Genomic DNA, 17,374 nt, shown 5'->3' on the forward strand with positions numbered 1-17,374 from the left:
GTGAGATATATAATATATAACATGTATATATATGAGTAATATATATTATATATATGTAGAGTATGTGATATAATATATATTAGTGAGATTAAATATGTAGAAATAATTATTTCTATGTATTTATCTAAGACATGCATATATAATACATATATTATATATAATATATATCATGAATGTGTATTAAAATGTATATATGTTATATATGTGTGAGGTATGTAACATATATAGTTGTGTAATTAATGTATATTATGTGTATATGATATATATGTATATTATAGTATATATATTATATACATATGAGATATGTAACATATATATTGTGAATTTAATATTGATATTATGTGTATGTTACATATGAGATATTGATTAGTAACATACATATTATATTAACATATGAGTTACATAGCAATAGCATGATAATAATGTTGATAGTAATAAAATAGTGTTTATTATTATTGTGAGAATTATTATCATCTATTTTGTGAATAAAGAATATTTTAAATTCTTTTTCAATTTGGTAGTGAACATCTCACTTTATGAGATAATAAAAGATGGCTTTTGAGAAGTTACATCTTTTATTGGGTTATAAGAGATAATCATCTCATATTTGAGATAAGAAAAAGTGGACTATGAGAGTTACACTTTTATTGGACTTGCATTGTCATAAGCAAGAACAAATGGATTAAAAGTGAACCCAAACTTGTGAAATGAGCCATAAATTGGAAGAGCAATTTTGGACTCAAAAGTAAATGAATCAATGTGGATTCAAAAATAGTGAAAAGATAACAAAATTGGAGAAGCAATTTTGAATCTTAAATGATCAAAGTTGTGAACAAAATTGATGAGAATTTTGTTAACTTTGGTATAATTTTGGGCTAATCTCAATAAGGAGATAACCTTAAAATTATGAGTAAAAATAATCACATTATTTTATGAGTAGTAATGTGAGTTTGATATTTTAGTTTTGTTGAGAAAACTAAAAATGTCAAATGGTATTTTTAAAGTGGCCTTAAAGAGTCATTTGAAGAGGAAAATACACAAAAGTGATATTTTATATACACTTTATGGTAAAAATGTGGGGGTGAGCCACAAATTTAATCAAAATGTGTTGAGACATTATTGATTAATTTATTTGATTTTGAATTCAAATTCTAAATCAAATTTGGCTATGTGTATATGTAAAATTTTGACATATTTTGGTGTCAAAGTTAAGTGAAAATAATTTCAAGAAGGAAATTAATTAAAAGAGTTATAGAGACAAAGTGGTCTTCTATATTTTAAAATCAAGATATTATCTTGATAGTGAAATGTGAAAGTGTGGGGGTGATACTCCAATGTAAAAGTTTAAGACATGCTTGGTGTCTTAAAATAAAGTATAATTTAGACATGTTTGGTGTCTAAATTAGTGTTTAATTTTGATATGTTTGGTATCAAAATTATTGAGAATTTGAGTTGTGTGAAAATTAATCACTTATGATTGAATTTTCAAAGCTTAAGTACTTAAGGAGAAAAGTGGTCGCAAAGTGAACACTATATTTTGGCATGCATGATTCACATGGAATCAATAGTGAAAGGTTATAACAAATCGCTTAATCTCCGTACAAGATTAAAGCATGAATTTTCGAGGGATGGGACCTAAACTCCCTTAGTGTTTTGCTCATTGATGGTAACCTATCTTAACACTAGTAAACATCTAGTCTTAAGTTCAATAGGTAATAACAAGTCAATAGAGTGAATATGGTACTCAATTGTCTCATCTATGAATGAGTACATGTGGTGAAAATTGAGGGTTAAAACCGAAAGGTTTTTTAATGGAGCTTAAGCTTAAGAAAACTCACTTAAGCTTAAGAAGTGTCTAAAGAGTGGTGAGACACTAAAACTCCACCTATATAGGCTAGAGGTGGTGCCGCCTCTTGTGAGAATTGGGAGTCTTCTCTAGAGAGTCCATGAATTGGAATTTTGCACATGGCCATTAACGGTGCAAGAGCGAGACCTGCGGTCTCAAGTGAGCATTAGCGAGGGTGTGTGTGTTATCACCGGTTTGTATTAAAGGAATAATGGTTCAATGCTACGACAACCAAAATTTCATCAAACTTTGTGGTAACTACACTAAGGTAAAATTCAAGTCGAAAGACATTTTACCTAATGCACCTAAGCAAGACTTCTTAAAAGTGTGTATTTAGTCAATCAAAGTGGGGGAATGTTATATTTTGATATAATATTTTTGATTGATTAAATAAATGTTACAAAAATTACAAGTTTGTTACTAAAGAGATAATATTTAATCTAGTGGGGGATTGTTATATTATTTATCAATAATATAATGTGTAGATTAAATACATGTAACAAACTAATATGTAACATATGACATTATATATTATGTGTCATCATTTTGTAATATTTGGAGGAGTTGTTACTATGAGTAACTTCCACCATTATCACCAACTTTAAGAGTGTAAAAGGTGTTACACATCTTTATTTGAAATTCTTAATGGTATAGGAGTTATGATGTGCATGAGTTACATCTCTATAGGAGTTATGGTGTGCATGAGTTACATCTCTTTATTGAGTCCATAACATCCATGGAGGTTATGACTTATGAATTTTGAATTTCAAATGGTGATATCCTAAACACTATATAAAGAGGTCTAAGGTGCTCATTTTGGAGAAGAAGTTTTCTATCAAGAAAGCACTTTGCTAGAAAACCCTAAGGCTTGATAATTCCCAAAGCTATTTCCTAGAGAGTTCCCTTAGTGCTTAGAGATAGGGGGAAATAAGCTTTTGGACAAAGGTGTAATACCTTGTTCAAGTCATGGTGATCCCCACTAATCTACACTCAAGGTTGTGAGTGAGTGTTTATATATATATTATTCTCTTATTATATATACATATATTATATTACATGTGTTGTAATCTTCTCTTCTACCTTTCATATATATATAATATATAGTGTATATATATGTATTGTAACATATATTTAATAAATCTTTTAGTTTAGTCCTTGTATTATTTTACAATAGAGTTGTAATAAATCTTGATTTTCTTCCATTGTAATAATATCTCTAACAATTTAAACTTTATTTTGATGAAAAAAATTACAATTTTATTAGATATACAAATCTTTCAAAATAATTATTTAAAAAGCAGTAAGGACAAGCCCCCTATAATAAATACAACCTGTATTAGAAGAAGTAGTAGTCGCTAAACAATTAGCTGCATTGTTTGCAAATTATTTAACAAACATACGAGATATTGTTGATCACTGAAATTAGAATACGTCAATCGAAAATAATTGAACCTAAAGGCAATAACATTTGAGTTGAAATATGAAAAGCATCAATAACACACCTACAATCCGACTCAACCACAATTTGAGAGTATCATTGTCGTTTTATTAATTTTATACTTTTAATTATCAATAAAATTAAAAACTCAGCAAAAAATATCATTGAATTGAATTAACATGTATAGTATTGCATTAAAAAATATAGTTTATTAATTGAGATTGCATTGTGTCATAATCGTTACAATAAAAAAAAAAAAACAGAACCACCCTCCAACAAAGCTGTCGTTTTATACAATAGAATAGTTTAGTTTGGTTTAATAATGTAGTAAAATAAGATGCCTCTTTCCTTAGATAGAAAATGACAATAACTTATGTTATGTTTCACTGTTTTGTTTTGTCCTCAAACTAAACAATAATGACTCATTGTCATTGCTGACCTATGCTACTACAATTTTTATTACATATTTTTACTCCAAGAACAAAAATCATGTTAAGAAGTATACCACATCCAAGGCTAGTGTTTACAGCTTTTTATATCTAATACACTATCAATCAATCACAATAATATATAATTAAGAAATGATACGTACCCTCTTCAATGTGTAATTAAGTATTAAATCTCATTTAACTTAACATCATTACCATAGAGCACCACTTTAGTAGGCATGCCCAATAACAATGATCTATACAATTAGACATATGTTTAAGTTTAAGCCATATTTTGTATATTAATTATTAAACATATTAAAATATTAAAATGTTTCCAGTTCTAACCAACAGTAATCAAATATCAACTTACTTGAGCTAAAAGTAAAAACCAAAATATCACTGAAAATGAATACCTGTAACTGTAAAAGTAGTCACTTTCACATAAAAAAAAAACAAACTTGTAATTCTTAATTAGGATATTTGTGTCTGACCCTTGACTTTTAATGGTTTGGAAAAGGCATCTACATTCTACATATAGTGAGTGACCAATACAATTCTCATCAATCTTGGAGCTTCATCAACTGAGTACTACTGTTCTACTAACCCATCATTGGAATAAAGCTCTGATCTTTAATTCCATGGCAGATAGGTGGCTTTGCCATGTGCCTGAAAGTGCCCAAGTTCACTTGGCCTCCATTTTGTTCCAGGTGGGACATGCTGGGAACCATGTATTGCTTAAAACTGCCCTTAACATGGGTGTGAGCAAGCTAGTTTTCCCACTTTATAGGAATATCATTGCCTTCTCTGTCTTGATGCCCTTTGCATATATTTTAGAGAAGTATGAAGTTTTATTATAATAAAGTACTTCCCACAATTTCTTTCATGAAAATTCTTGATTTTTAGTTTCTGGGTTCTTATTTTTCTCTTCAATTAAATATTTTGTTTTTATGTTATAGGAAAGATAGGCCACCCTTGAGCTTTTCCTTCCTGATTCAATTTTTTATCCATGGACTAGTTGGGTATGTTATGTGTTTGATCTTTTTCCCCAAAGACAAGAAACAATCTTTTTTATTTTGGAAAAATCTGAAGTTTTGGAAATTTTTGTTTTCTGAGCAGAATTACATTAAATCAAGGATTGTACCTCTTGGGAATGGAGAAAACATCACCAACTTTTGCTTGTGCAATGGATAATGCTATTCCTGCTATAACATTTATCATGGCAACCATATTCAGGCAAGTTATTACATAGAAAATTTAATCTCTTAAAGCTTGAAATAGAACAGAATAACTTACAATTGAGTTTGGGTTGTAGATTAGAACAGGTTCACTTGAACAGAAAAGATGGTATAGCTAAGGTGCTTGGAACTATGTCTTCAGTAGCTGGAGCTTCAGTTATAACACTCTATAGAGGACCAACTATCTATAAACCAACTTTACAGATCCACCACTCTCAATTAATGTCCACACTTGAAGATGATCAAGATAAGAACTGGGCATTGGGTTGTGTCATTCTCCTCTGCCGTTGCCTATGTTGGTCCAGTTGGTTTGTGTTACAAGCCCCATTATTGAAGAAATACCCGGCAAGGCTCTCAGTCACCTCATATACTTGCTTCTTCAGTATACTGCAATTTTTTGTAATTGCAGTATCATTTGAACCAGATTTCCAAGCTTGGCAATTTAGCTCTAGTAGTGAACTCTTCATTCTTTTCTACTCGGTTAGTTAGTTTTTACTCAATGAGGAAAATTAGCTTGGTTTATTTTTGTTTTAACTTATATGCATTGGTGGGGGTGGTTGCAGGGTCTGGTAGCTTCAGGCATGGCATTTGCAATACAGATATGGGTTACTGGCAAAAGTGGCCCTGTGTTTGTTTCCTTGTACATGCCTTTACAGACCTTACTTGTGGCCATATTGGCCTCCATTGTTTTAGGAGAAGAATTTCACTTGGGAGGGTAGGTTCTAACCATTCCAACTTGATTCTTTCTTATTGTCTTCTTCTTTAAGTTTTATGTATTGAAACTTAGTGTTTTTCTTGGATTGCAGCATTATCGGCGCAGTGTTGGTTGCTACGGGTCTTTACTTAGTGGTTTGGGGAAAGAATGAGGAAAGAAAGTTTGCCCAAGAGAGAATGAAACTTCCTTCAATGTCAAATAAAGATAAGGTGGACAATTTTGAGAAATCTACCCTTGTCCAACCATTGATTCAAGCCTGTAATGAATAGTAGTGTCATGAAAAGAAAAGGTGTGTGATCATTACACTAACTTTACTCAAATTTGGTTGCTTACAGTTGTGCTTGCTTAAGATGCAGATGCAATTTAAGAGGAAAAAGCATGTGAGTGAGGGGTCAAGAAAAGTATATGTCTATGTAGAGATAGAGGTGCAATGAACAATAATGATATCTCCCTCAAGATTTTGAGATATATTTATGTTATAGTTTGATTCGAATCATATTTAGACAAGTGCCTTATAGTATTTCTCACAAATAAGTAATCTTTTATCACCAAATTTGTGTATAACCTATGTAATACTTTTTTTTTAAGGCTTTAGGTTGCATTTAGATGTCTGAACTCTCATACCACTATTTATTCTATGTATTAAAAGTGATACTTTTAGAGAAATCTAAGGAATATTTTGTAAGCACACAACACAATCAAATCAAAATTTGGTAGATTCTATCTTAGAAAAACAATAACAAATAATGCAGAAAACAAAATAAAAGAAATTGACAAATCATAACCAAATTTATACTAGTTCAGCCTTAATGTATAGCCTACTCCACCTCCTCCAAGAGATTTTAATATGAGCAAAGTATCTGTGAGAGACTTATCTCTTATCAGCAAAGATCAATCTAGGAAACCATCGTGAATTAAAAATCACTCATTTAGAGAATCTTAATTGCTGATCCCTTTGAATAGAGCTGGTATCACTCAAATACAATTCTAAAAAATAAATATTGTAGTAGTCTTTTCAAAATTCAAAATTAATATGATTTTTTCTTTTTTGGGATTAGGAGGGAATGCCACATTTATCACCACTAAACATAAATAATGCTAAGAAGTATACCAATACAAAGCAAGTGTTCACAGCTTTTTAGATGATCAATACTTATAGTACTGTCATAAAAAGGTGTGTTGTCATTACACTAGCTTTACTCACTTAGAAAGTAAATTGTGTCTAATCTGGTTGGTCAATGTGGCTGCTTATAGTTGTGCTTGTTTAAGATACAGATGAAATTTAAGAGAAGTGATTATGAGTGAGGGGCCTAGAAGAGAACTGATTTGTTGAAATTAAATAAAAAGGCTAAAAAAATAGTAATAATAAAAAATTATATTACACGTTCCACTGAAGTTTCTTGAAATCTAAATACTTATCTTAAAAAAGAAAGACAAGACCTAAACCATTGTAGAAGTTGTGTTCTACTTCACTGGAAAATAGTGTGTTATGTATCCATAGAGAATCAACAGCAACTGCCTCACTATCTTGGTTTCGATGCCTGCTGTAATTTTGCCAAAATCTATTTCATTCACATCAACTCTTCTTCTTGTAGACGAAGCAAAAGGCAACCTAGTAGTTGGCTACTTGATCTTCATTTCGGTGGATACACTTCATACTTCATTCAAGGCTTCATCAAAGACTAAATGAGGCTTCGGCTCCCCTTAACCAGCTGCTTGCAATCAGAAAGAATGATTGGACAGGCCCGATCCCTCGAATCAGCAAGTGCAACAGCATGAAGAAGAGCATAGGCTTCTACATTCTACTACAAGAGGATTGCCAACTTGAGACTTGATAGTGAAAGTCTTAATCACCATAAGTTAACAACAGGGCCGGCCTTAAAATAAAGTGGGCCATAGGAAAAAAAAAAATTGGGCCCTTATGTTAGAAAAAATGTGGTATTTTTCAAAATCGGTAAAAAAAAATGTATAATTTTAAAAGAGGTAAAAAAAATTTGGGCCCCTGGGCTGGGTGGGCCCTAGGCACAGGCCTAGCCAGCCTATGCCCAGGGCCGGGCCTGGTTAACAACCCTGTCACCAGCAGCCAAAGACTCCTTTTGGTTTAGAAGGAAAGGAGGATCAACGATAAGCATCACTCCTAATAGCTAAAAAATAGATAAAAGGAAGGAATCCTCATTATTGTGACACAAAGCATAATTAACAACATTGTCCAAGAGCTGTTGGAGGCAAGCTCCAAATGCAAAGATGTCTCTCCCCACTTTCCAAACAATTAAATTGATCCTCTATACAACAAGTAGCTTCCACACCTCTTTCCAAACACTGAGGTGGTGTTTGGTTGGAGGTAATGAAATGGAATGAAAATAAAATAATTTTTATTTTTCTTTATTTTGTTGCATTTCATAAAGTATTTGAATGTCACTCCAATAAAATGACTTTTCTATCATTTTGATAAAATGGTTATTCTATTTTGAAATGGAATGAAAGATCATTCCAATACAATATGAGAACAAATTTAATAATTTTTTTATGCATTTTAAATTTAATTCCATTCTATTTCTATATCTATTCTCATTTACATTCCTATTTCTATATTTTTATTCCCTTTAACCAAACGTTGCCTAAAGTCTTATTTTGTATGAAGTCTAATTAGAGCTCTACGCCTCTTTAATAGTAAAACTGTTGTCAAATGAACCTTTTTAAAAAAGCACATCAGTGGCCTTTCTAGGTAATCTTTTAGCAAGGTTTATCGAGCTCGCCAAACCAAACTAGGAACAAACCAAATGTTCAATTCATCAAACTCCCAACTGTCATGCGATCAAAGAGCACCGATCCCTCATAGCAACCATTTCTTTCACATCAAGGATTTAAGGTAGCCAAATACTAATCCCAACTCAACCATGCTATCCAAGGAGAATTTCAAAGGTCCGTCGAGTATAGAAATTAGAAAGAATGCCCTTCGCCATCCAAGAAGCAGAGTAGGGGATTGAAACTGACCAAAGGGAGTCATCATATTTCAAATATTTCGCTCTCAAAACCTCACACCAAAGAGATGGATGATTCACAGCAAGCTTCCAACCAAGCTTAATTAATAACCATAAACTTCTTGAGACCAAGACCTCCAAACCCTTTTTGGGGACAAAGGGAGTCCCAATTTGTCAACGCTAAGAACTTGGTTTTGTTCGAATTGCCAATCCACCAAATTTCTAGACGAGCTTATCAAGAGAGTCGCAACAGATCTGCTCTTCAGAAGAAGGAGAGTAGACTATTTTAGATCAAAGTAATCCTATGAGTTTCAGAGAAGATCCTATAATCCTTAATTCTACTGTTTGAAGAAAAAAAAAAAGAATAGGATTTCCCAAGAAGTTGTCTCTCCGATCTAACTCACAGAAACCTAAAAAAGCCATAATAGAATTCTTTGTACAAAGACTTGTATTTGAATAAAAAATCACAGCCGACTACCTCACATTTAGCAGCTGTCCACACCACAAACAACACTTTTGAAGACAATTTGAAACCCCTTCAGCTTCCTCAACCAAAGCCTTACTTACTATATATAAGTGAGTAAGAGAACATAGAAAGTATGCAATGAATTGAGTAAATCACTATTTGCATCAAAGGGGCCTAAGAGCTCCCATCAGTTTGTAAATGGGTTTTCTCATACATTCAATATCAATCTTCCATAATTTTCAACTATTTTCTTGTCACTGTTCTATTGTTTCCTACTGTCATTGCTACTGGTTTGAGTACTCTACAGCAGGTTCTCATCAAAATCACAGCCAACACCCTCACCTTTCCATAAACAATACTTTTGAAGACAATTTGAAACCCCTCCACCTTCCTCAACCAAAGCTTTTCATTACAAAAACAAAAAACAAAAAAGTGTCATCAACACACACAAGATTTATAATAGCAGGACTTTAAAACCATGGATAATTCCAATAGTTTCTGAGATCATCAAGAGCTGAACTTGAACATCAAATTTTGTTAGTACTTATCAACAAGACACACAATCAATCAATTTGTTATCATATTCTAAATTTCAAAGAAGATACTCCTACATTTCATTATTTCAGCTAATATGAGAAGCATTTTTTCCAAATTCAATATAATCTAGAACAAGTAATTATAGCAAAAGCATAATTAAAGGTCAAATTTTGTTAGTACTTATCAACAAGACAGACAATCAATTTGATTATATTCTAAGGTTCAAAGATGATATTCCTAAATTTCTATCATTTCAAATTTAATATAATCTAGAACAAGTAATTATAGTAAAAGCATAATTAAAGATCAAACACAAAACAACACTGTTGATGATAACAGCTCTGCACAAGGGAAACCCCTGAAATTCAACTCCAATTTAACCAATATCTGACAAAGAACAATCAATGAAAATAAACAAAAAAAAAAACCTAGAACTTATAAGAAGAAGAACCTAATATGCATTGGATTGTAAAATAAAAGCTCAGAATCACTAGAGATAGACAGATCAAGAAGATGCCTCGTTATTCTCAACATTTGAATCAGCGAAGCCCCCAGTTTCGGGCTGTGAAGCACCATCAGCAGAGGAGGAGGAGGAGGCAGCCCTAGCTTTGACGACATCAAGCATTCGCTTACTGACCTCCTTGGAGTAAACCTGGAGAATCTGAATGCCATCATCCTCGGAGGCAGAAGCGGAGCTAGCGGCGGATGAAAAGGCCTCCTCTTCAATGATGCGGGCGGTGTAGGAGGATTCTTCGGGAGGAGTGGTACCGTAGCGATTAGAGAGAACGGAAGGTGTGGAAAGGGTCTCAATGAGACGGTTCACCACGGCGTCTCGAGTGCGCTGGCTCGGTGGCCATATACTGAATGTGGCTTGGCTGCTCGGCTTCGTTGTGGTGGTCGATTCTAGGGACTCATTCGCCGGAGCCTCCATTGTTGAGTCTTGATCTGAGACTGTGTTTGAAGACGGAGGGGTTATGGCGGAGGTCTCTTCGTCTGCCATTGTTATCTCGAGTAATTTCTTCCTACTTCAATAATGGCTGAAATGAAATAGAGATTTATTTATTTATTATTTTTTTTTTTTGATTGAAATTTATTTATTATTATTAAGGATTTTTTTTATATATATTTTAATTTATTCTTTTTTGTATATTTACATAAATTTATTTAACAACTAATGAAAATTGTAACTCAATTTCACATAGTAATTATTAGAGCTAAACTTAAACTAAATTAAAAGGAAAAAATTAAAAATAGCATAAGGTGATTCTATAATGCACCCTTAAAAAAGATGTATTGATGCATTCAGAATAATTTACAATATAAAAAATAACATTCAAACAGTCTATTTTACACGCGTATAAAATAAAATAGTCACGCGTGCAACACACTGTTTGAACGTAGTTTTCGGCGTGTTAAATTTTTTCGAATTTCTTAAAATTTTGCAGGATGTCTCACCCTGAGAAAAAATTTGACTAAAAAATTATTTCGAATGCTAAAACAGATAGGGGTTCATCAATATATCAATTTTAAGGGGTACATTATAAAATTTTCCAATAGTATATTAGATGATTTTCTTTATTATTATCATTTAATTTTAAAAAATTTATATGTGAATTTATAAAACGGGTAAATAAATATTGAAGTTGAGAAATACTAGGCATAATTTTGTACATTAATTATTAAAAAATGTTGTGTTTAGGTAGATTTTTAAGAAATTTTGTGTACGTTATAATTATTTAGGGTCAATTATAATTTTTTAGAAACTTTCAAGTAGTATACACAGTCGAAAATAAGATTTAAATATTTTATTACATGAGCGACGTTTTTTTTTATAATCTTAGGACAAGCAATTCATGTTATCATATCGTGTTCGTGATGATATATTTATAACACGATTGATACAATTAAAGTAAACACGAACATAACATATTTATTAAACATGTTGAAACATTAAACACGAACACAACATGATTAATTAGCAGGTCACACGATATGAACAAGATACGATAACACGATTAGCAAGATAAACACAAATTTTTTGAAAAAAAAAATGGAATCTATGCAAATTGACTTGTGTTATCGTGTCAACGCGATTATAACATGACACGACTTTGACATAACACGATTAAGGTAAATACAAACACAAAACAATAACTAAACAAGTCAAAAACTTAAATACAGACACGATACAATTGCTAAATGTGTCATCCAAACTTATTTATTTTGTATCGTTTTCAAATTATGTTATCGTGTCGTGACCCATATTGCTAACAATATATATATGTCTACATATATGTAATATATTTACGTTACTATATATTATTTTTGTTGGTAATTTTTATAGAATATACTTTTTATATATATAGATTGTAGAATTTATATATATACAATATATTTACGTTAGTATATAATCTTTTTTTTAAGGATTTTTTCATTTTTACACTTCAAAATAGTTTTTTTTTATGCATTTTTACGAAATTTTACATAGAAACTCATATTGCAACTAGCGCTGCAACTTAAATTGCAACAAAAAATCGTATAGAAACTCCTATTGCAATTAGCGTTGCAACTACTTTAGAAACTCAAACCGTAAATTTTTAAAAAAAAAAGTTAAAAAAATGGTATATGGGGTAATTCCCCTTTATATATCTATTCTATATAAAGTATACCTATATAACTGAAATTCTTGGTTTTTGAGAATTTTATGGGTGACTTTTAATTTTTATTTAATAAAATAATAAAATATTATTTATCTATAATAAAATAATAATAAATATTCTAAATTAAATATTTGAATTTCAACTGATATTAACAATCACTTTAATTAAATATCCTAAAACAATTGAATCACCTCTGCCCTCAATTAAATATTCTAAAACAATCGAGAAAGAAAAGTTGTTTTGTTCGTCAACATAGTCGTCATGCGCCTAATTCACCAAGCTTCCACAGCAACACCACCATGGCGGCCACCTCTAATTGTAGTTCGTCTCCATCTTCATCACGTAGAGTACTACCAAAACATATGTGGAGTACTACCAACGCGCTCATCAGAGAATTACTCAATAATTGGTGACAACTACAATTCTCTTGAAGAGGTAATAATAGCTGAGTTGGTCGTGAGAATTTGATGGACCTTAACCACACACTTTTGCATTTTAACTTATATTTGGATTAATTAATTAATTAATTAGGTGGCTGAAGCGCTTCAGCAAGCTGGGTTGGAGTCTTCAAATCTGATAGTTGGGATTGATTTCACAAAAACATAGTCTACACGGAGTTATTAGAATTATCAAGTTCAAACTAATTTGAAGCAATAACCCGTATAAATACACCATTGTGTTCATTTTTATTGTGATATATTAAATACTATTTAACAAAATTTTTGCTAATCCATTTTTTTTATTTCTTTACAAAGTTGTAGCTTCAAACCAGTATTTTTGACGATGTGGGGGCATAAAGTTTACGATGAATGCTTACAAATAGCAGAAGTAATCGAAGAAAGACCGATAATATTGGGATCAAAACTAATTGTTCAAACCAAGAGAGGTTTGCATTAATTAAACTACTGATATTTAAAAGCGAAAATTCAAAAATTCAATTAACACATACGTTTTGATTTAGGGTTGTCTCTATCGTCACGCGACACGAGTACCTTCAAAATCAATCCTCAACTCCCCGAAGCAAAAGCACTAAAGGAATGGTAATACTCATAAAATCAAATACACATACTATTATAGCTACACATTTTACAAAAAAATTTAAATTTTTGTATACTATATTTATAATAATACTTACTCTATTTTAAGGGCGGAGAGCAACGAAACAGAAATTAAAAACGCAATAGCAAACTGCTTGATATACGAATCTTCTCCAAAATCTTTTGTTGGATTACACGAAATAGTGACTAACATCCAAATTTCAGAGTTGACGAAAAATCTGCAACTGAATGAGGTAAAAACTACTATAATATTTACTTTATGAAACTTTCGTTTCAATATCTTACTATTATTAATACCATTTGATTTGGATGTAGAAAAAAAAAATTTAGATTGAGGCGGCAATAAAAATAACTGACACTCTCCAGAATTTTTATTACATGTCATGTGACGCATGTCATAAAAAAATAGATTTATACAATCGCGATGAAAAAATCATATGTGACAAGCCAACATGCGGCCAAGAAGGATTTCCTACACCACGGTATATTACAAAAAACATATGATGTTATTGAAATTAAGTTAAAATAAAAAAAATATACTAACAATCTTATAATGCATTTTACAGTGCTATAGCATATGTTGAACTTGATGACAATACAAAGAGCCTATCTGCTGTCATGTTCGCAGATATTGTCGAAAAAATATTTTCGTGTAATGCTGCCCAACTAATGAACTATACTGCAGAGGTGTAGTTTTTAAAAAATTAAATAGTTTTACATGCCTTTCATAAGTTGATTTTTTAATTAAATAAATTATGCACATCATGTCTAATCATCTTAAATGAAAATACATCACTGTTTGCAGGAACACCGCCGCTTTGTCGACACTACCATAATCAATTTATCAAAGAAAAAATGGATAATCCAGATATATGCGGACCCGGCTAGAATGAAAAGTGCAAAATACAAAAATTACACTATTGTCTCTATCAAAGAAAATGAAGATTGAAATCCACCAATGACTATCATTAGTTTTCTTATCTACAATTTTAAGACTAATGCTATCTTCAATTATCAACAATTTAGAGATTGATTTTTAATTTTCTTTTTATCTTACCCCCATTTAAGTAATATTTCTTTAAGTATTGGAACATCAATTTTTAGTTTATTTTTGGATTAACTTAAGAACATATTTAAATCATTAAGCTTTCTTAAACACTAATATATTGCATTCAGTATTCAATAATAATCTCACTTTCAAATAACATAAAAAAAATCTAGCATAAAATTTAATATACGTGCCTCGCACGTAATTTTTTACTAGTATATATATAAATATATCTAACATTTTGATGCTCATAAAAGAGAGAAAAAATAACTTTTTTTTTTGTTTTTGTGATTTTTTTTTTTTGAATAATTTTTGTATTTTATTTTTTGGTAAATGATTTTTGTATTATTATTGTTATGTGGTATCTTAAGGTGTTTAATATCATATCACTCAATAATTAGTTAGTAATTTTCCAAATTATTTATTAAATTAAAATTTATAGGAGCTGATATTGAAATGCACCAATAACGATATACTACCTTTTGTAGTAGTTGGCATCTTAATATGTCCTTTAATTAGCAAATTTTGTAAGTAACGATCTCGCAAGTTGTACACCGAGTTTCCAGGGGACAAACTGGAGAAGAATACGATGGATTGAATCCAACTCATTTCAAAGCAATCTTGTTCTACAAAATCCAATTTCGAAACACCTGATGAATGAGGAAATGTACTTGATTTCTAGTTCTGAGATAAAAGCCTTTAAAAGTAACTGAAATTTTAGCATGAGTAGTTGTGATTTTGGGTAACCCTGCTCCAACAAAACAGGACAAGAGTCATCTCCCAAGTTGGGAGCAACAACTTGCCACTTTGCTACTAGCTTCGCTATTTGGGTTACTGTGCTTGGTCTTGTGACAATGGGTGGAACTTTCAACAAATTGATTTTCCAAATTTTGGATATAGCAGATGAAATTTTTTAAATTTTGGATACTCGACACACTTCGTTTGTGATTGAAATAAAGTCTGAAACTTTAAGCTAACTTTTACTGTGATTCGTTCACTTTGAAGATAAACATTCAAAAAGAAAGTTCTAGATCTCTCTTTTAACTTTTCAAAATATCTTGAATCGTTTAATTTTGAGCTATATCGAAAGAGTTATGACTAAAATATCATCAGTCGTTGTACCAAGATTTCAGAATTACAACAATTTTGTAAAAAAAAATCCAAGAGCAGCGACTCTCTATCAACAGTCGCAACTCTTGAATATTTTTGGGAGTTCTTGTTTTCGACCTTTAAACGAGTACGGAGGGTAGATTTTCATCTAAAAGTCAACTTTAAAGACAAAAAGGAAGCAAGAAAGGACGGCTGGATATAAGAATCACTATTGGAGGAGTAAGTGTTCTTTTTCATCTTTTTATCTTTTATGTTTTTAATTGAATATTTGGATGTTTAAGATGATTGTTATTGGCTAAATCTTTTAAGGGGTGTTATGTGATTCTCTTAAAACTCTTTTTATGGATTAATGTTGAATTTACTTTTTTCTTCATCTCTTATTCAATTTCGTACAATCTGTTTTATCGTTCTAATTATTTACTGGCTGTTAGGCTATTTTTAGCTTACGTTTTGGGTCACTTTTTATAGTTGTTTTCCTTCTTTGTTATTCTTTTTGGAATAGAATTATGCTTGTTTTCTTTGGTTTCAGGTTTCACAATTGGAGTGTATAAATTGATTAAATTTCGGAAAACAACAATCTATAGAATAGAGAAAATTCTGCAAGAAAATAAAGCTGAAACTTCAAGCTTATATTTGACTATGTTCTGATCAGATTTTGGAAAAAGTCAAAACATAGAAGTTTTTAATTTCTTTCCAACGCATCTTGAATCAACTCATTTGGAGTTCGTATGTGAAAGTTATAAACATTTTACTGAAAGATGCTGAAGTTGTCAAATTTGCTTCAGTAGTCGCGACCACCACTTTCCATGGTCGCGACTAGGAGGCCAGACAGCAAGTTTATTTTTGTATTTTGCCTATGGTCGCGACTAGGCTTTATGTAGTCGCGACAGGAGCGAAATACGAGATTTTTGGCCAATTTTTGACTTTTTCAAAGGTAGCAACCCTAATTTCTATATAAGGGGCTCATGTTTTAGAAGGAAGGGAGGCAGAAATTGGACCCAAAAGTGAAAGAAGGAGGCAGAGGAAGCAATGGTGGCGATTCATAATGCAATTACCAACTAGTTCTTTCTTAAACTTTTAATTTCTATGTTAATTTCTGTTTTAGTTTTGATTATGGATGTTATTATGGATTTTATGAACAAAACTCCTATTTAGGGAGATGATGAATGTTGATTGAAATTACTTTTGGTTAATGATAATTGCTATTTCTCCTTTCTTGATTGTGAATTTATCCATATTTGTGTTTAATTACATGTTTAAGATTGATCACCTTCTACATGTTCTATGATCCTAATTCAAAATCTGAAAAGTGAGAATTGGGAATGCTAAAATTGGATAAGCTAGGTTTTGATGTGAAACGAAAGTATTTTCATAGCCATTGTGACATTTAGATTATTGCTTAATGCTGATTATATGTTAATCTATCTCAGAGTTGATTAGATGCATGTGATTTAGGACCTAAAAGATCTGAAAAGAGTTAGGTTACTTTTTATAATCTGTCATTCACATTAAGAAAGAGAATAGTAATTAGCATTAACAATTGGGTAATTAAATCAACATGATTCTTTTCCCTAATTTCCCATCCTTGATTAAACACCTTTATTGCTTTCTTTAATTTTCTTGTTTATCTTTATTTCAAAATCTATCAAAATTATTTATCTACCAAATAGAATCATAAGTCTAATTTAGTGGTATTCAGTTCAATTCCCTGTGGTTCGACCTCACTTGCGTGAGTTTACTACTTGATTACGTGCACTTGCGTATTGTCTATAAATTTTGTAACACTAGCTATTTATATTTTTTTATTCATGAATCAAATTAAAATCTGAAAAGTGAAATTTAATATACT

General features: G+C 31.1%; 2 protein-coding genes and 1 long non-coding RNA gene across 6 annotated transcripts; 2 read left to right on the forward strand and 1 right to left on the reverse strand.

Moving 5' to 3' along the window:
- The first annotated feature begins 4,219 nt into the window (after positions 1 to 4,219).
- LOC115714055 (protein WALLS ARE THIN 1) lies at positions 4,220 to 7,527 on the forward strand. Of its 3 annotated transcripts, XM_030642582.2 has the most exons (7): positions 4,220 to 4,553; positions 4,672 to 4,734; positions 4,832 to 4,948; positions 5,028 to 5,430; positions 5,514 to 5,665; positions 5,757 to 5,954; positions 7,261 to 7,527. In XM_030642582.2, exons 1-6 carry the CDS (start codon positions 4,354 to 4,356, stop codon positions 5,932 to 5,934), a joined length of 1,113 nt encoding a protein of 370 aa, XP_030498442.2. In that variant the 5' UTR covers positions 4,220 to 4,353; the 3' UTR covers positions 5,935 to 5,954; positions 7,261 to 7,527. The 3 variants fall into 3 exon arrangements, with proteins under 3 accessions (XP_030498442.2, XP_030498441.2, XP_030498443.2); XM_030642581.2 differs by lacking the exon at positions 7,261 to 7,527 and having other exon boundaries at positions 4,221 to 4,553; positions 5,757 to 6,163; XM_030642583.2 differs by lacking the exon at positions 7,261 to 7,527 and having other exon boundaries at positions 4,234 to 4,422; positions 5,757 to 6,163.
- A 2,448-nt stretch (positions 7,528 to 9,975) lies between these two features.
- LOC115714056 (MFP1 attachment factor 1) lies at positions 9,976 to 10,714 on the reverse strand. Its single transcript, XM_030642584.2, has one exon. It carries the CDS (start codon positions 10,647 to 10,649, stop codon positions 10,155 to 10,157), a length of 495 nt encoding a protein of 164 aa, XP_030498444.2. The 5' UTR covers positions 10,650 to 10,714; the 3' UTR covers positions 9,976 to 10,154.
- A 2,991-nt stretch (positions 10,715 to 13,705) lies between these two features.
- LOC133036567 (uncharacterized) lies at positions 13,706 to 14,602 on the forward strand. 2 transcript variants are annotated; one of them, XR_009687169.1, is made up of 3 exons: positions 13,706 to 13,849; positions 13,934 to 14,054; positions 14,173 to 14,602. It is a non-coding gene; the product is annotated as an uncharacterized LOC133036567 (long non-coding RNA). The 2 variants fall into 2 exon arrangements; XR_009687168.1 differs by lacking the exon at positions 14,173 to 14,602 and having other exon boundaries at positions 13,934 to 14,090.
- The last annotated feature ends 2,772 nt before the right edge of the window (positions 14,603 to 17,374 follow it).

This window comes from Cannabis sativa, chromosome 4 (genome assembly GCF_029168945.1).
Source record: "Cannabis sativa cultivar Pink pepper isolate KNU-18-1 chromosome 4, ASM2916894v1, whole genome shotgun sequence".
NCBI classification, from domain to species: Eukaryota; Viridiplantae; Streptophyta; class Magnoliopsida; order Rosales; family Cannabaceae; genus Cannabis; species Cannabis sativa.

What these genes read in the sequence shown, in the direction of transcription:
- LOC115714056 (XM_030642584.2), bottom strand. Translation starts at nt 10,649, where the DNA reads ATGGCAGACGAAGAGACCTCCGCCATAACCCCTCCGTCTTCAAACACA.
- LOC115714055 (XM_030642582.2), top strand. Translation starts at nt 4,354, where the DNA reads ATGGCAGATAGGTGGCTTTGCCATGTGCCTGAAAGTGCCCAAGTTCAC. An exon ending in TTTATCCATGGACTAGTTGG is followed by an intron (nt 4,735 to 4,831) that starts GTATGTTATGTG and finishes TTTTCTGAGCAG; the next exon opens with AATTACATTAAATCAAGGAT. An exon ending in TCTTCATTCTTTTCTACTCG is followed by an intron (nt 5,431 to 5,513) that starts GTTAGTTAGTTT and finishes GGGTGGTTGCAG; the next exon opens with GGTCTGGTAGCTTCAGGCAT.